Source organism: Alnus glutinosa, chromosome 3 (genome assembly GCF_958979055.1).
Source record: "Alnus glutinosa chromosome 3, dhAlnGlut1.1, whole genome shotgun sequence".
Taxonomy (NCBI): Eukaryota; Viridiplantae; Streptophyta; class Magnoliopsida; order Fagales; family Betulaceae; genus Alnus; species Alnus glutinosa.
In genome coordinates, this window is record NC_084888.1 from 32,788,283 (window position 1) to 32,806,675 (window position 18,393).

The 18,393-nt window shown below is 34.5% G+C and overlaps 4 protein-coding genes across 5 annotated transcripts; 2 read left to right on the forward strand and 2 right to left on the reverse strand.

Moving 5' to 3' along the window:
- Positions 1–89: 89 nt before the first annotated feature.
- On the forward strand, positions 90–3,669 carry LOC133865051 (probable E3 ubiquitin-protein ligase HIP1). Its single transcript, XM_062301520.1, has 3 exons — positions 90–442; positions 525–662; positions 3,378–3,669. The coding sequence occupies exons 1-3, from the start codon at positions 191–193 to the stop codon at positions 3,525–3,527; spliced, it is 540 nt and encodes a 179-aa protein (XP_062157504.1). The 5' UTR covers positions 90–190; the 3' UTR covers positions 3,528–3,669.
- LOC133862495 (syntaxin-121-like) lies at positions 2,197–2,822 on the forward strand. The gene has a single exon (XM_062298335.1). The coding sequence runs from the start codon at positions 2,220–2,222 to the stop codon at positions 2,820–2,822; it is 603 nt and encodes a 200-aa protein (XP_062154319.1). The 5' UTR covers positions 2,197–2,219.
- Positions 3,670–3,781: 112 nt separating the features above from the next.
- On the reverse strand, positions 3,782–7,359 carry LOC133865049 (uncharacterized). 2 transcript variants are annotated; one of them, XM_062301519.1, is made up of 6 exons: positions 7,061–7,359; positions 6,663–6,690; positions 5,789–6,019; positions 4,628–4,691; positions 4,488–4,547; positions 3,782–4,158 (listed from the first exon to the last, which is right to left on the reverse strand). In XM_062301519.1, the coding sequence occupies exons 1-6, from the start codon at positions 7,198–7,200 to the stop codon at positions 4,151–4,153; spliced, it is 531 nt and encodes a 176-aa protein (XP_062157503.1). In that variant the 5' UTR covers positions 7,201–7,359; the 3' UTR covers positions 3,782–4,150. The 2 variants fall into 2 exon arrangements, with proteins under 2 accessions (XP_062157503.1, XP_062157502.1); XM_062301518.1 differs by having other exon boundaries at positions 3,782–4,092; positions 7,061–7,358.
- A 2,201-nt stretch (positions 7,360–9,560) lies between these two features.
- Positions 9,561–16,513, reverse strand: LOC133863504 (MLO-like protein 6). The gene is made up of 15 exons (XM_062299466.1): positions 16,197–16,513; positions 16,037–16,094; positions 15,684–15,934; positions 15,468–15,584; positions 15,315–15,375; positions 14,609–14,697; positions 13,080–13,154; positions 12,790–12,884; positions 12,650–12,699; positions 12,372–12,412; positions 12,076–12,249; positions 11,936–11,971; positions 11,495–11,562; positions 11,269–11,329; positions 9,561–10,307 (listed from the first exon to the last, which is right to left on the reverse strand). The coding sequence occupies exons 1-15, from the start codon at positions 16,317–16,319 to the stop codon at positions 9,903–9,905; spliced, it is 1,704 nt and encodes a 567-aa protein (XP_062155450.1). The 5' UTR covers positions 16,320–16,513; the 3' UTR covers positions 9,561–9,902.
- Between the last annotated feature and the right edge of the window lie 1,880 nt (positions 16,514–18,393).

An 18,393-nucleotide genomic window follows, 5' to 3' on the forward strand; every position in this document is an offset into this window, starting at 1 on the left:
ATGGTGAGTTGGAGTTATTGTCAGTACCCTTTTGTTATATACCACATAACATCGAAGCAAGTCATCATGATTCAGTGAAGTAAGAAGTTAGCCATTTTATTGCTTTATTTTTGAGTTTTTAGACCCTTCTTGTTGGTGGAACCAAGTTCTTCTTGAAGGGTGCTCTGAGACTGAGCCAGTCGCACATTCAATGGCTTTCACCTCTGAACATGTCTTCGCCAAGCACCTGACTCTGTTCCAGCCATATATTTCGTTCTGCTTATTTTCTGTCTTCATGCAAACTGGATATACAGTAGGCCTTATGCTGAAAATATCTGGTGATGATATATGTTTGAAATATATGCAGGCGACAATGATGGTGGATCGCTCGTCTCATGGCTCCAGAAATTTGATTGATCAATATAGGGACATGAGGCTTGACATCGACAACATGAGTTATGAGGTTATTACTACTTCATCGATCCCCTTGCTGTCTTTTGGGTTTTCCCAGCTTCTATTGACTTTAAACAATTGGCTCTGGGCAGGAACTACTTGCTCTAGGAGAAAGGATGGGGAATGTGAGCACCGGCTTGTCCGAGAATGTGATTTCGAGGTGTTTAATGGAGACAACATATTCTTCTTCAAAACTTATCCTGGAGGAGGAACGCTGTGCTATCTGCCTTGTAAGCATTTTACTACCTTATCTCTTTGATTAGGAGTAGCATGCATCTGACATGTACGTAGACTCTAAGAGTATGGCAGCTCATTTTAACATCAAATTTCTTTATTGATGAATCTCTCACAATTAGATTGACCCATGAAAAATTTCTCATATAGTTCAAGCATATGTTTTTTTGCTTCAAGTTTGAGGCTCTTAAGATTCCAATTTAAATTCTGTGTGGTCCAGAATGTGATATAATTTAATGTAGACATGCATCCAGTGATAATGCATATGCAATTACATGAATACATGGTCTTGCATAGTTCAATCACTGTAAGCATTCTGCCATGATTGAAGTGCTAATACAGGGGCTCTTATTGAGTTTTCATATATCACTGAATAGGAAAGCAGTTTGTCTCATTCTTTCGAATAACCAGCAGTGTTAAGTGTGTGGAGATTTGTTAGCAAATTATTTGATGCTTCACTGGCATTATCTAGATTTGCCACTTATCCTAAGAGGGTCTAGGAGAATTCTCACGTGGGTTGTCATGTTGCATTTGGGCAGTCCATTTTCCTAAAACATGAAGTGTTTCATTGAAATATATATAGAGGACACAGTTTTTCTCTAACCCAATCTGACATTTACTATTAAAGCATGTGATTCTTGCTTGCATTTTTAATAGGGCACATTATTTTCACATGCATTTTTTAAAATAAAGGTGAAAATTATATGTTTAGATTTACATCTGCCTCAACAAAGTTCTTGTCCATTTTAGCTAAAAAATCAAATTTTTTCTATTTTAACTATTCACTTTTCGAAAACACATACATTTTTTTTTTTAGCTATTTACTTTTACTATTCCATTTAAATATTATTTCTCAAAGATTTCTCTATTTTTTCTCCAACAATCATATTTTTGAAGTCTGTCTTTTCTTAACAGTCATATTTTCAAAATTCATCTTTTTCTAACGGTCATTTTTAAAATTTAAAAAAAAAAAAAAAAAAAACCATGTAAAGGGAAAGTATGCTTTAGAGGAGAGAGAAAAGAGAGCAAAGACAAGCAGAATATATATATATATATATATAAATAAAATAAAAAATAAAAAATAAAAACTATTTGGTGAGTACGGTAGTAGCTCATCAATCTTATTTTTATTTAGGGATAACTTCACAAAAGGGTACCCAACTATAGCGCTTTTTCACTTAAGGGTACCAATGTAGCAAAACGTTCAATCGAGTGTATGAATTTATCAAAACCATTCAATGTAGGGTATTCCGTCACCCTCCGTTCTAAATCGATGACGGAGCCCAAAACACGTGCGTTTCACGTGATATTTTAGCCTCGAACTACCACTTTAGCCCCTCATCTAAACGATCAAAAGACGACGACTCCACGTGGATTAAGCTTTGAAATGTCAGAGAGAGAATATTAATGCGATGACTTGAGTGCAAGGCCGGCCATCAATGAAGACGACGACTCCACAATTATAAGAGGTGTTCCAGTACTCCTCCATTCCCAACGCTTTTTCCAGGTACCAGCGAAGAAGAAGAAGAAGAAGAAGAAGAAGAAGAAGAAAGATGAACGATCTCTTCTCTGCCGGCTCCTACCCTGGCTTCTCTCGCTTCCGAGGCGAGCAAACCTCCCGGGACTACCATGTAATCGAGATGTCCTCCACCGGCGTCTACCTCAACGAGTTCTTCGAGGATGTGGAGGCCGTCAAGGACAAGCTCAAGGAGATGGACAGCCTCTACGAGGCCCTCCAGAGCGCCCACGGGCAGAGCCTCAGCCAACACAACGCCAAGGCCGTCAAGGACCTCCGCTCCTGCATGGACGCCGATGTCGCCCTCGCCCTCAAGAAGGCCAAGCTCGTCAGGGTCAAGCTCGAGGCCTTCGACCGCTCCAACGCCGCCAACTGGAGCCTCCCCGGCTGCGGACCCGGTTCTTCGTCGGACCGGACTCTGACCTCCGTCGTGAACGAGCTCCGGAAGAAGCTCAAGGACTCCATGGACAGCTTCAATGGCCTGAGGCAGCAGATTTTCTCACAGTACCAGGAAACCGTACAACGGAGGTACTTTACAGTCACTGGTGAAAATCCTGATGACAAGACCGTTGACCTTCTCATCTCTACAGGCGAGAGATTAAGCTTCATGAGCTCCAGCTTAATTATCTTGGATATTTGAAAATTGAAAATGATTTGGAAATAATATTCAAAATGTGGCCAAAGATGCTACAAAATTTGGTACCATATTTGCTTATGCCCATTTGATCGTTTAGATGAGGGGCAAAAGTGGTAGTTTGAGGTTAAAATATCACGTGAAACGCACGTGTTTTGGGCTCCGTCATCGATTTAGAACGGAGGGTGACGGAATACCTTACATTGAACGGTTTTGATAAATTCATACACTCGATTGAACGTTTTGCTACATTGGTACCCTTAAGTGAAAAAGCGCTATAGTTGGGTACCCTTTTGTGAAGTTATCCCTTTTATTTATTTTTTAAAAAGCTAGCTATATGTGTGGTTTTTCACCCAAATCTGCTAAGGCTCTAGTCAAAATAACCTTTGACCACCCCATTGTGAATGTTCTAAGGACATATATGAATTTACTAGACTGGTTTGGAGTTAAACTTTGTTTAATCTCTGTCTCTCATGGATGATTTCCAGTTGTCCCCTTCCTTATGAGAGATCTCTATTTCTTTTTCTTTTTCTGCGCATTGTTGGCACTTGCAATTTACAGGAAGAGTACAAAAACGAGGAGGAAGTTGGGACAGTGAAGAATTGTGGCCATGACTACCACGTGGGCTGCATCAAGAAATGGTTATTGAAGAAAAATACCTGCCCCATCTGCAAAGCTCCTCTCTCAGATAGTTTGGAGGAGAAATATTAGCACTTCTCATGATTTCTTTTTTTTTTTTTTAATCTTATTCTTGTAAATATATATAAAGGGAACTAGAGAAAGTGATAGGGGGAGTTGGAGAGACATTTCTCATGGGTAGAAAAACTTGTTTTAATAATCTCGGTCTACTTTTTTTTTTTTTTTATCGTTTTCTCTCGTTAATTCTTTCAGAGCAAATGAGTAGAGTATGGGGTACAAAAGCAATCCCACTAAACGAAATGATCAAGATACCAGTCACTGGCCTATGAGAATCAACCATATCTGATCAATATAGGAAACAAAGAGCATCAATCAAAATACAACATATCGTTTTCAATGGCCAAAGCAAGAATTCATCTAAACAAATGTACAACAGGTGGACTTATGTTGCAACTACCAAAAAAAAAAACTGTACTTTGAACTTTAACCTGAAACCTGAATCTGTTCTTATCCTCAGCTTTACAGATAACGCATGGCAACGACACCCAAATTTCTCATCTGTGATGAGACAACTCTACCGATCAGCTTTCAACTGCTTCTCCAGTAAAATATTGTTTGTGCACCATTTTTTGGTAATCTGCCAAGAACATTCGACAGTTTCTGAGTTTGAAAATTGCCCCAGGTAGACAGTCAATTTAAATTCCTATAATACTAAGACAGTAAGCAGTGGTAATTAGATGTCTACACAAATGAAATGAGGAAGCATTCAATAAACGACAGAATATCAGTGACATTGTACAAAACATATGGGAAATACTATGTTTAGAAATCAAAGCCAGATGGCCCACATCTGGTAGCTTGAGTGCAGTAACAACAATCTCATGGTATTCAATACTAATTTGGTACAAAATAACTCTACGCAGGAGGCCGGGGGATTTGGGGCTTTCATAACCAGCAAGAACATCTAAAATCTAAGCTCACAACTGTAGAAAGTAAATAAAATGGCAAGGAGATGACATATATGTATCTGACCTTCCTTATTGTTCCACAATGCTGCAGCAAAGCTGTTGAGAGGACTCTCTGGGTTAGGCTCTGAATGCGAGAATTTAAAAGTTAGGCACTGAAATGCAGAAATAGAGAAAGCTTCACTATGTAGGTTAGGGCGACCAGACCTCCCAATAGACTCTGTACGGACAAAAGAATGGTTCTGCAGTCATAAGCTGAAGACCATTTGTCCTAAAGCAACACATGGAGAGAATCACATTCACATCAGTTCTATATGAAAATATAAATATTGAAAGTACGGAAACTGAATGAAATAAATGGCCCTACAGAAAAAGAGTCCCATACAGAGAAAAAGATAAAGAGCTATGATAATCCTCTGCCATATGGATACATAATGAAATAATGTCATGTCAGAGGCAGTAGTCATCAATATAATCATAAAATCTTGTTAAGGTTTGAACTTTCGTTTGTTCATTTTTTTAATAAGTAATCGCAAATTCATTAAAAACGCAAATGCGCAACCCATGTATACATGGAGGAGTATACAAGAGAGACACCTAGCTAAAAGTAGAAAAAAAGATCTAGAAAAACATGATAGTTTGAAATACTAAAATCTGAGGCAGAAACCCAATGAAAAAGAATCTTAAAGAATAAAGCCTTTAATTCCACTGAGCCTCTCATGATCCCCAAAGCTCTGATCGTTTCTTCTCCTCTAGTGACAACACATAAGGCAGGGCGGTATCATCTTTTAGACTGCATCAAGCTGAAACGTACCCCCTGGCGCTCTCCAACAGGAAAATAGATCTATCACCCTTCTAGGCATAACCCAAGCCAGCACTACACTGCTGAACTGAGTCGTGTTTAAGGTTTGAACTTAAAGTTTGACTTATCGCTGTTTTCTCTTTTTTCTTAAGCCCCGGTTTTGAGCCCCCTGATAACACTCGTAACTTTTTAAAACCACAAAGGGTTTACCTTAAGTGTCTGAGACAATTTTTTTATTTTTTATTTTTTAAAAAAAAAGAAAAGAAAAGAAACCCTCCCACTGTGATACCATACAAGAGATCTATGTCTAGATGTTTTTTTTGTACAAGTGATCCATGCGCAAGTGTTCACCTAACCTACAAGAAGTCATATATGATAGTTTCTAAATATAACTTATCTAAATTTCGCTCAGGATATCACTATCCACTAAACCATCCAAAAGTTTCCAACCCCTATATTATATACAAAAGGGACCAAGAGTGAAAAGTTTGTTACTTCACTTTCATTATCTTTGAGTTTAGTCGCACAAGAATTTGGTCATAGTAAACTACTCTCTTAATTGATACCTGAAGTATGTCAAGACAAATGTTGCCAAACTGATCAATGTTTGGATGGAAGCACATTGTCTCAAACTTGACTTGGGGTGGCTTGAAAGGGTAGTTGAGGGGAAAACGTAAGGAGAGCTTGTAAGATAAACCCTCGTACATAGTCCCTTTTCCACCCTCAATTGTGCCAATCCATGTAAAAATGCTCTCGCCCTCAGGAAACGCTGATACTCCAAGATCTCCTCCACTCATCTGCAGAAACAAACGGTATTTTAAAATGATAAGAGAGGAAAAAAGAAGAAGAAGCATAACATGGCATAAGACTGACAGAATTACTCGCTTTTTTGATGAATTGATGACAACGTTCTTATCTAATGACCAAAACTAACAAGGAACAAAGAAACTCTCAAACCCACAAAGGGTGCAATTATTCTTACAGTTTAAAAGCTTAACATTTAGTCCCTCATAAACGAGTAATTCTACAAGTCCATCTGGTGTCCCTCCAATAATGAGGTAGCTTTTAAAATTATCATTTGATCAAAATTCAATAATGATCTATAACGAGCCTAATGGTGATTTTAAAAGCCATATTATTATTAGAAAGACACAAGAGGGACTTCTAGCATTAATCCTTTAACACCTCTAAATGATTCACAAAATTTTGTTACACTGGTTTTCAAGGAGTTCAAGAAAATTTTTGTGCCAAAAAATAACACTTCTGATCCTAGGTAACATAGAGAGTACAATTTCCTCTCAACTTCTCAAAATATTTTTCAACATACAAATTAATAGGCTCTACAAAGTGACCAAAAATTCAAGAAAAGATAAACAATTCCCTAAAAGATTGATGCAATTCAAGAATCCAACACGACTTGATAATGGAAGGGAAACGTACCATGAGAGACATCAATTCCTTTTGAAGCCTGCGAAAGAAGTACATAAACGTTTAATTAAACCATGAAAACCGCATTGACGAAGCTTCAAATACCAGCATATAACTCAACCAAGCAACACAGAGCCGAAAACTGCAAGATTTTGAAATTTCTTTTCTTTCCCCTCCAATTTTCTCGGCAACCTAACCCAACAGTTCAAGATAAAGAATCGAGAAAAACAAGGAACAAAGCAAGCGTAATCCTTTGATTGGGTGCCGAGAAAACGTGAGAAAGCTAGGATACGAGAAATTCAAATACGGAATATATGCTTCTTCTTTCTTTCTTGTTTTCCTTTTCTCGAGACCAAACAGAAAATTCAGGAAAACAGTGACCGGTGACCGGTGACGGGAATTGAATTGACCTCTGAGAGACGGAGGTGGTGTCGACGGGTACAGGCAAAGTGGCGGCTTGTTCCAGCGGAGCTGCTGCGGGTGCATGACGCTGGCGATGGTGCTGCGGGATCGACGAGTTGTCGGCCGTCGAATTGGGTCGGACCTCCATGCGTACGATCAAGATCAAGAGCCCGATCAGATTGGCAAGGATGGACGGTCCTGCTTCAATCAATCAAACAATCTACGGTCCATCTTAGGCCGACTGGAAAGCAAATATAATTGGCGATATATTGGTGAGGGCGGTGGTGATTGTGTTTTGATTGGCACTCAATTATTTATTTATTTATTTATTTCTGAGTGACAATAACAATAAAAGAAACTCATATGAGTCCTATGGTAATGGAAGGATTTAAATGAAAATATGTGGTTGGATGGTGTTAATTTGTATTATTATTATTGATTAACCTGACTTTAATCACGTGTTGACACCTGTGTTAATATGCGATTGAAATGTGTTAAATTTTTTTTAATAACTAACATGATTTTAGTCACATGTTAGTTATAAAAAAATTGTAGGTACAATATTACCCGTATGAATTATAATCGGTGTAGCCTCTTCTTATTGGCCGTCATTTTATTATAATTAGATCATCATTTAACCTGGCTTTAATCACGTGTAGACACCTGTGTTAATATGCGATTGAAATGTGTTAATTTATTTTAATGACTAACGTCATTTTAATCACATGTTAGTTATAAAAAAATTTTAGGTACAATATTACCCGTATGAATGATAATCGGTGTAGCCTCTTCTTTTTTTCTTTTTTTTTTTTTTTTTTTTTTTTTTTTTTTTCGGTGTAGCCTCTTCTTATTGGCTGTCCTGGGGGACAAGATATTCTTATTATTAGATCATCATTTATTTCATAAACTTAAAGTTGATAGGAAAGAAAAAACAAAAAACAAAATTGAATTTACTTAAATGAATATTCAAATTTATGACTTATGCTTTGATATCATATTAAATTACCAATTATCTTAAAAGTTAAAACTAATAAAAAAATTATGTGCTTAATCATTTCAAATTAATATTATAACAATTTTGGTAATATTTAGATAGACTGTCAAACTTAGAAAACCATGGAATAACAAAAATTAATCATGATTGTACATATATGTACATATTAATCATGTACTAACTTATGGGTCGGTCGGACTTGAGAGAACAATTGCAATTTTTAATGTTTATGCCATGTATATGTGTCTCCCAATGGCAACATGCAGATGTTATTATAGTCACACCCAAGTAGAATAGCTACAATTGATGGATCTCCCGTGCCTGGCTTTTCGATTAGGGTGAAAAAAAAAATAAATAAATAAAGGTTCAACAGTAATTTCACTACAGTGAAGACACAATACCCGTTATTTTCTTTTATTTTCTTTGAAGGGAAACTTGGTACTGAACTTGTAAAGACGTTTCGTGTGAATTTTTTGTGCCAATTTTTGGGCCTTCAGAGTTACAAGGTATTGCATGTGGTTTATGAAATTCTCTCCAACTTTATGGACAGGGAGGTAGAGTAGTTTTATAAATTTTTCTTGTGTCTTTTCAATAATGAAGTAACTTTTAAAATAATAATTTGATCAAAATTCAGTAGTGATGAATTACAAGTTCAATGGCGATATTAAATGTAACGACTCAGGCCCGAGGGATCTAGTTTGTTAACTTCAAAGCCTTAGAGGCGCAAATGTTACCTATTATAGGATCCAGAGCACTTGTAACCACTATAATGCATGCCCTAAGAAAACATTATATATATATTCTTTTCTTTTTTCCTCTTTTTTTTTTAAAAAAAACATAAGGTCTTAGTATAATAAGTGCATAGGAAATTAAACTAAATAGGTGACCTTTGCGCCTATGAGACTTTGAAGTTAACAAACCAGACCCCTCAAGCTAAGGTCGTTACATTAAGCCACATCATTATTGAAAAGACACATGATAGATTTCAAGCATTACTCAGAAGCAAAATATGAAAACTTTGCACAACTGTTGGTCATATGAAGAGTCCAATCATGACAACAAAAAAAAAAAAAAAAAAAAAACTTGGGAATGGCCTTTGTGGGTGGTTTGGTCATCCCCGAAGAGCAAAATGGGAGTGGTTGAAACCACCCCCATGAGCCTTGGAGGGGGCTGAGCAACCTCCGTTTGGCCTAAGGGTGGCCGAACCACCCTCGATGGCCAAACCCTAAGTGATTTCTTCTTTGGCCTTCATAAGCCATAAATGAAGGTGGTTCAATTTATTTTATTTTTTGAGGATGGTCAAACTACTTCCAAGGGTCTTGGGAGTAGTTTGACCATCCTAGATCGAGCCACCCCTAATTTTTTTTTTTTTTCAAAAAGTTTTTGCTTAATGTTTTTAATTTTTAATTAGACATAGGAACACATGTCAATTTTTTAAGACCGTAAACTTTCGTTAATTTTTAGACGAAAATTGGACAGTTTAACCACAAACGAAATATTATTTGTGAAACAAATTGAAACAAAAAATAAAAAATAAAGTCTTTAAATTACACAGAGTCAAAAGGATTTAACCCTAAAATAAATGGCCTAAACAAAAATTGCATCCAGTCCAATACCCTAAATATGGTCAAAATGTCGGCCATCACTCAAACTTCTTTATTTTTATTTTTTACAAAACAATGCAAAGCTTCATTAATTAACAAAAGAAGATTACTACCTCAAAAAAAAAAATAAAAAAATAATAATAATAATAATAATAATAAATAAAAATATACACCGTGGTATAAGTTAGCGCGACATTCTCGTATGCAACAAATTGTATTGGTATTTGGTCGGCTTCATATGTATTCTGATATTCATCTGCGAAAAGTGAAATCCGAGAGACTAATGTTGACTTCATGTTGGGTACGAATGGCTGCCGGTGCTTGCGGCAATTGGAATGAGCTCTGCTCTTGAATTTCCGTCTCTTGCTGATCAGAATTATGCACCGAGTCTTCTACGTCCAAACGATCAATCTCAACGTTGGACTTTCTTGGGGACGTGTGCAAGCTGTCGAGGCTGCCATGCTGATAGCTATGCAAGAGGTGAACTGGTGACATGCCGTGTCCATGTGTGGGAGTGGCTGGCCTGCTTGAAAATGGTGAGTTAGTCTCTGAATGATGATGGCTTTGCCTTGTGTTCTTTCTCGCCGACTGATGCCAGCTTCTCAATGCATCTGCCACTCGATCATTGAAGATGGTGGGTTTCATGGAAGACCCCATCTGTCAAATCATGCAGCCCAAACTATTATTACTCATAAATTCATGTTAATTATCTCAAACCCATATATGCTTAATCGTTAATGCATGTTTTTCTTTTGTGTTCTGATGTGACAACAATGAAGATATTCTGTATTATTTAACAAGTTATATTTACCTATAAATTTAATATTATGGCCTGTTCAATAACCCCGTCCCTTATTTTCACATCTTTAAAAAAAAAAACATAAACTTCAAAATATTTTTAATCTTTCTTACTTTTTATATTACATCAATAATTTTTTATTATTATTTAAATAAAAAAAACTCACTACAATACAGAATTTTTTTTACTTTTTCATATAAATTATTTCTATTTTATATCACATTAATCACTTTTTACTTTCACTCAACAAAAAAATTTCTCCCATACGGGGAGGTGAGGGGAAGGGAGGGAGGTTACCAGTTATATCTAAAAAGTAAGGAAAAACTTTACTTATCACCTCTAATTTTTTTTTCACTTTTTAATCATACTTTTAAACTTTAAAAAAATGTCAATTTAGTTATTCATCTTTAATTTTTTTTTTTAATTTCACTTATTTTTTAGTATTTTCTATTAAATCATGTTAAAAATTTTAAAATACTATTTTTTTTTTAAGAATATATATATATATATTTTTCAAATATTCAGGTATGGGTACTTTTGAAAATTCCAATAAATCCCTACAAATGCCTAAATCTTTGTAATTATTTTCCTATAAAAATATAGGTATTTTAGAAATTTTGACACATATCCTTACGGATCTAACGGAAAATTTTAACGGAGTAGTGAAATTTAAAAAAAAAAATAAAAAATGAAAGATGGATACATTAAATATTAAAACTTTTTAAAATTTAAAGATATGATTGTAAAAGTGATAAAAGATCATAAATGGATTGGAAAATTTTCCCAACAAAAGAAAAGACGTGTATTATCATTTCTCACCTGAGTCACTAGAGCATAGAGTGGCAAAGTCACATAACTGCATAGAACTTCTACGACGACCCTGAAGAAAGCGGCAACGTCGTTTAGCATTAATTAGCAATTCTTAAACCACTCAAGAAAATTTATAATCACATGTCACCTAATCTTAATCATCCAGATAACTTCTTAACAGTGGCAGCAGTACATGGAATTCCATGCATGTGCAAATATTTGTGATAAAACTCACCCCGTTGTGAGTCTGATGACCTTATCCGCAGTGCGCTTATGGAAGCAAGAATCTATGGTAAATGCATACTGAAAGAGAAGAAAAAAATACGACAGGAAAGTTAGGGAATTAGCTCTCAGCATTAGGTTCCCTTGTGGCTCAATTCTAAATTCTAAAATGGTTCAAACAAATCCAATCATATTCATCCTCCACATTAAACAAAGTATCAACATGACCAAACGCCTCGATAGCAAAACGTGTAGTCGGAATTTCAAAAGGCATGCGATCTTTAAAAACGTAGTTAAAATTGCAGTTCGGCACGGCTTTTAGAATCGTGAATTTTTAAATACGCACCCCTACGTTTTAAAATTGTCACTCTTGAATTTTATATAGTAGTACAGACATGATTAAGTACTTTAATTGTGAATTAATGGAATAATCAAGTAGAAGTAAAAGGCTTACCACACTCCACGCAAAGAAGGCCAGTTGAAATGCATTCTGCAATTAAAGTCATGACAAAATTCAGCAAAATGCTGATATTAGAATTAATCCAGATAATTAAACTAATACGTAATTTGTTGATGTATATATGTGAGAAATACCTGAAAGAGAACAAAGTGAATGAGAAAGAGAAGGAATCGAGGGCGTCCAAACCAGAAGAGGTCATCACCTGGCTTTACCACAGGTGTACCCTTAATCACATCTCCTCCCTCTTGAATTCTTAGCCCCATTTTCGTAATGATCACTTGTAGCTTTGTCCCCACCAAGAGGATTACCTGTAAAATTCACAACAAACCACATGATCTTCCATTAAACCAACAACCCAAAAGCTTAGATATATAGTAAAAAGAGCAGATAAAAGAACAAAGTTTTCCTATATATGGGTTATCGAGCTCACAATCAATGGGAGAAATGGTAGCCATAGATAAGATTGCCATCCTGTCCACACATAGAAGAAATTAAACATTTCTTAGTCACTAAGGCAGTCCACTATAAATTTGGACTAAAACATGAAAGAATGGTACACGAAGAATAAACGCTGCTCGGCCGCGAGAGTTAGCTCGAACGGTTGACTCATTTGGTTAATGCCACAAAATCGGTTGTTCGAGTCCTCACTCAACCGATACACGGTTATTGCGTGTGGAGTTGTGTACCAAAAGGTAACATTTAGCTTACCATATGCATTGGACAGTAGGGAAAGCACTGCAAAGCCCCATATGATTGGACTGCACATGAGAGGTAAGGTTAGGGTTTTAAGATGATTGAAAGTCAATCAAAGAAGCAAATTAAACGCCTTGAAGTGCTCGAGCACCAACCTGATCTCCACCACGACTTTAAAATCCTCTTCAAGTGATCTCTTGATGTATTTTTGAAAATTAAACTTTGTTTCACTTTCGGGTGCCAAATGTGCCTGAAGTCACATAATGTAACAATTATCAATGTGAATTTAGAATCTCTTTCTTAATTAACTGTATGAAAAAGCTGTCATTTAAAAATGACTATTTCATTAGAAAAATGAATAGTTTTTATTGAAAATTGAAGAAAGTAGAATGAAATAGTTTTGAAATAACCAAACATAACCTTAGTGTAACTGGATTAAACGTACCATGATAAATCCATGTCTCAGTGTAATGTAATCAACCTTGGTAACTGTCTTGAAGAATTGTCTGAAGAAACACACCTGATAAAAGGAGGGAAAAAGGGTTTTCAAACAACTGTACCACAACTAACCCTTTATGCCCTTTAATTTCAAAATTGAAAAATAAACACAAGTTTCATTACTAATAAAATTAAAAGTAGTTGGAAGTCCCAATTTGTACTTCAGACCAGTCACTTTCAGAAACTTTTGATTAGGCAACCAGAAAAGTGATTTATACTTCTCTTAATTTTGTTATGGGCCTACCCAAAAGCATTTGGTTCCCCAATTTGGCAAGATAAAAACGTATTATTAAACAAAAGGGAAAAGTACACATAACTCCCTCAAACTACCATTCAATTGTCAATGTACCCCCTAAACTACCAATTGTCTCGATCTCCCCCCTTAAACTACCAGAAAATGTCAATGTCCCTCCTAAGACCAACAAAAAGACAAAAATGACCCTAATTTTTTTTGAATAAGGCAAAAATGTCCTCATAAATTCAAAAAAAATAAATAAAAATAAATAAAAAACGAAAAAAAAAAATTTAAAAAAAGAACAAATTTTTTATTTTTTATTTTTTAAAAAAAGTAAACAAAAAATAAATGAATTTTTTTTTAAAAAAAAATCAAATGAAAAAAATAAAAAAGAAAAACCAGTTTTTATTAAATTAAAAACGAAAAATAACAAATTTTTTTAAAGAAAAAAAACGAAGAAACAAAAAATAACTTAAATTTATTTATTTTTTTTATAAAAAAAAAATGAAAAAAAACCAGTTTTTATTAAATTAAAAAACGAAAAAGAACATTTTTTTAAAGAAAAAAAAAACAAAAAAACAAAAAATAACTGAAATTTATTTATTTATTTTTTAAAAAATAAAACAAATGAAAAGAAAACCAGTTTTTATTTAATTAAAAAAACGAAAAAGAACAATTTTTTTTTTAAAAAAAAGGGAAAAAAAACTGAAAATTATTATTTAAAAAAATAATAAAAAACAGTTTTAAATTTTAATTTTTTTTTTGAATAATTTTTTGTTATTTTATTTTTTTTAATAATTTTTTTTTTTAGTTTTTATTTTATTTTAATAATGTTATGAAGGGCATTTTTGTCATTAGAGGGACATTGACATTTTCTGGTAGTTTAATGGGGGAGATTGACACAATTGGTAGTTTGTGGGGTACATTGACAATGATGTGGTAGTTTGAGGGGGTTATGTGTACTTTTCCCTAAACAAAATCTTGAAAAGTGTCCCTTTAAAATATCTCTGTCTTTTGAAAACACAGGCTAAACCGTACATTTTGAAACCGCTAAAACCAAACGTACACAGCATCAAGTTCCATAATATTATGTATACGCATATATAGTAAGTTTATGTATCAAATGATTCAAATACAACTTAATTACTTAGTCTTTGTTAATTATGATTGTAAATTCACATAATCGTGATGAAAAATTAAATTTCATTTGAAACTTATTATCCCAATACGGCAATACTGACCACCCAAAGAGAAACCGTTGACTTGCTCCAGAAGCTCAAATGCCTTCGCCCAAATGATGTTTCCCTTGCAAACCTAAACCTCTCTGGATCTGCATCAAATAAATCATTTTCCACAAGCATATTGTCACAAAAGCAATTTACAAAGTCATCTATACTGTTGACTTTGAATTAGGAGGAAAAAAAAAAAAAAAAAAAAAAAAAAAGATAAGATAATGGGATGCAAAGTCATCTATACTATTGACAATATGAGTCAATTTTGGTTAGTTTTGTGTCTGCTATCATAATCAAAGAAAGAGAGTGACTACTCTGTGGAGCACATGTCCAAGCTGTCCATGCATTATTGCATATACAGGTTACATACTTACATATTAATTTCATAAAATGACTAACAATTTTTTTAAGGAAAATATTTGAGTTATTACAATTTTCATTATAATTATTTTACAAATTGATCAGACCATTTATATTTAGTTAGTCACTAACTATTTAAATTGATAAATATAATTTTTTGCTTAATCATTTTATCAAACTTTATTTTAAAGCAAATTTTTGAAGAGCTAGCCCATGTGCATTTTGACTTCGACGTCAACAAACAGATCATCAGTATTTTAATTTTTATGAAGTGGCAAAGAACCAATTGGTTTGGTGGATCTATATGGTGTGGGAGTTTTAATTTCAAACAAAACTTTGAAAGTCAAAGAGTTACCATTATGGTATTGATATTCAAGTGTTCTTGTCTCATCCTCCCAAACCTTCCATCTTCTCATCTGCAATTCAAAGAAGAATTTAGAATCTACAATTCAAAGATGAATTTAGATCTCCAGATCGAGAAAGAGAGAAATGGTAAAGATTAATCTACCTTCGTTCTGCCCAAAGCCAGGGTGAGTATGCAAAACACCACATGAAAAACGGCCAACACAAAGATGAACACATGGAGCTGGTGAATCGCATACGCAGACATGAACGCCACTTTTCCCTGCAAAATATATAGGCAACCCAAAACAACTCATCCCACTAAATCCAAAATCCACAAAAAAAAAAAAAAAAAAACAGAGAAATCATTGAGCTTAATTACATTTTTTGTGCAATAGTCGTCTCCTTTTGTTGCCAGTCTTCGACGGGCACTGAAGTTAGAATCCAAAAATTGGAGCAGTTTCCGACCAAGAGTACTATCCTCAGAATCTTCGGAATTTTTCTTAGTTGTCCCACTCTTCCCATTCTCACAGGGATGCCAAGTGGCTCCAACATTCTTGGGTATACATATATCAGAAATGTAATCTTGTAGAACTGTTAGGAGCAAGGATATGAATCCCAACAGCATAAGCTCTGACAAAAAAAAAAAAAAAAAGTTAGGCTACGAACAGATCGACTTGACCCTTTTTCTGAAATAAGCTACAGATGATCTTCATGTGTGAGCTATATATATACCTGCTTTGATCTTTTCAAGCGCTTCGTAAAGAGCTCGTTTGCGTTTGTGTTTTAGCCACTATAAAGGAATTAATCAAGAATTAACTTCAGTAGTCGAGAAAACAATACAAACAAAGGGAAGAAATATATATATATATATATATATTATATACAACCTTACCTTTCCTATAGCATGAATGATATATTCAATGAAGATTGAAATGGCAAGCAACACGAAGCACACCGCCGCAACTGCCCACGTTGAAGTTTCCTCCATTGTACGTTCCTTCTCGGCGTCGGCCATGATCGGAGTGTATATATGTTGAGGAAGCTCCGGAGGAGATTAAGGAAACGTTGATGTAGTCGGCCAACGCTTTACGAATCCACTCAACGGGCCGGAAGAAGGTCTCCGGATATATATTATACGTGTACGTGTCTGTTATTTATACAGGGGCTTAAAGTCGGAGAGTAAATTTACTCTCTGTCGGAGAGTAAATATACATATACATATATAAAGTCGGAGAGTATATATATATATATATTTTTAAGGAAAAGTCGGAGAGTAAACATGAGACCGAACCGAGATGGTCAGTCAAGGAATACAAGACTTTGACATTTTCAAAGAGTGCGGTCGGAGAGAGACAGAGAGAGAGAGAGAACCCCATGGGCCGTGAAGTGGCCTCAATTTTTTCTAACAAAAAACAAAAAAATAATAGGGGTGGCTAGCCACCCCATGAGCCATGAGGTGGCTCACCACTTCCATTCTAGTCACATGGGTTTGGCTACGGTCAACCTTTTTTTTTTTTTTTTTTCCCTTTTTTTTATTTAATTTTTATTTTAAAGAAACTAGGGACATTTAAATTTTTTAATAATTTTCATTTAAGAAGACCGTAATAATTAACAGAGTGCTTATATTAAAAATTTTGAAAACTAAACATGAAAGATAAATTAAAAATGGTCAACTTTAAAAGATAAAATATATTATTTCCTAACAAAAAATTAAAAAATTAAAAATTAATTTCCACAATCACTTCATATCATTTTTTTTTATATATATATATATAATCACTTCATATCATTTGTATAACAATAACAGTAATTTCCTTAATAATATGCGGTCAATAATTTGAAATGAGACCAGATCGAGTTTAATTTCTCTTAATAATTTGGCCTGCCGGCCTTGGAGTTGGAGGGAGATAAGATCACAAAACGTCGTTTGATATTTTTCCGTTAAACAGCAACTAGTTTTCGTTGTGTATAATCTTCTTCTTCTCAGTTCTCGTGGGGTTGAAAAGCTGGATCGCAATTAATCACACTCATTGATGAGAACAGCGACTTCGGCCTTATCAATAATTTCTAGGTCGGCTAGCTAGCAACAAGCAACATGTGGCAGATTTTTAAAACTTACAACAAGAGAATAGTATTTATTTTTTGTCTTTTTTGGGTGAGGTAGACCGTACGACGAAGCTAGATGTTATCGAATAAGATCAAACTCTTCCAAATTCAACAGATCGATGAGTAGTATATACTTAACTTTGATTACCATGCGTAATCCAAATGATTTTGGTTGGTTGGATTGCCACGCAAACGTTGTAAATTAATTATTAGATAGTAGAGAAACATAAATTTTAGTATTTCTTGAAAAAATATAAAATAAACATAGAAGCTTATGATTATATTATCTTGTTCTTCGGTCATATAAAAAAATAATAAAAGAAAATCTTCTTGTCTAAAATTCTTAGTGAAATGTACATTAGAAATATTAGATATTATAATTATTATGTATCATTCATCTAATAAGGCCCACGTAACATTCTCAACGAATTTTTAAATTAATCATTGTTAAATAATATATATAATTAGTTTTGAGTATCAGGTCAATATTATTAAATAATTATAAGATAAAAATACAGCATTTAAAACTATTCAATCCGTATCTACTCATATGCAGGAATCTAGAAATTTATTTAATTTATCTAGAAATTTATTTACTTCCTATTGCAGTACTGCTCGATTTAATACACTGTAATAGTGCAGATCGATGTGAGAGCTTGCTCGGTCACCGGCTCGAAGATGCGGAGTCTAGGTAAGTTGTCTAAACATCTGTTCATCAAACAGGTAAGATTTGGACAGACTCTGACATGAATTATCTGATTAGAATGCAACATTAGAACAACCCTATGGGCTCCTCGGAATCAAAATCAAATCGTTTTCAATTAGGGTTGAATAAAAGTTTGCATGGCATCCCAAAAGATACTCCATATCCACAGGGAAATCGTCAATCCACGCGCTCCACTTGCATTCTTGCATTGACTATCACAAAAGTGTTTTGGGGTCTTTAAAATGTTTAACTTTCTGAAAATGACATGGATTAATGG

Coding starts and splice junctions, on each gene's coding strand:
- LOC133865051 (XM_062301520.1), top strand. CDS start 191: ATGGCTTTCACCTCTGAACATGTCTTCGCCAAGCACCTGACTCTGTTC. Junction 443..524: donor TCGACAACATGAGTTATGAG/GTTATTACTACT, acceptor GGCTCTGGGCAG/GAACTACTTGCTCTAGGAGA. Junction 663..3,377: donor AACGCTGTGCTATCTGCCTT/GTAAGCATTTTA, acceptor TGCAATTTACAG/GAAGAGTACAAAAACGAGGA.
- LOC133862495 (XM_062298335.1), top strand. CDS start 2,220: ATGAACGATCTCTTCTCTGCCGGCTCCTACCCTGGCTTCTCTCGCTTC.
- LOC133865049 (XM_062301518.1), bottom strand. CDS start 7,200: ATGGAGGTCCGACCCAATTCGACGGCCGACAACTCGTCGATCCCGCAG. Junction 6,691..7,060: donor ACCACCTCCGTCTCTCAGAG/GTCAATTCAATT, acceptor CTTCTTTCGCAG/GCTTCAAAAGGAATTGATGT. Junction 4,093..4,487: donor ATTGTGGAACAATAAGGAAG/GTCAGATACATA, acceptor TGTTCTTGGCAG/ATTACCAAAAAATGGTGCAC.
- LOC133863504 (XM_062299466.1), bottom strand. CDS start 16,319: ATGGCCGACGCCGAGAAGGAACGTACAATGGAGGAAACTTCAACGTGG. Junction 14,698..15,314: donor TGAATATCAATACCATAATG/GTAACTCTTTGA, acceptor TATTTGATGCAG/ATCCAGAGAGGTTTAGGTTT. Junction 10,308..11,268: donor TCTATGCTCTAGTGACTCAG/GTGAGAAATGAT, acceptor ATGATTTGACAG/ATGGGGTCTTCCATGAAACC.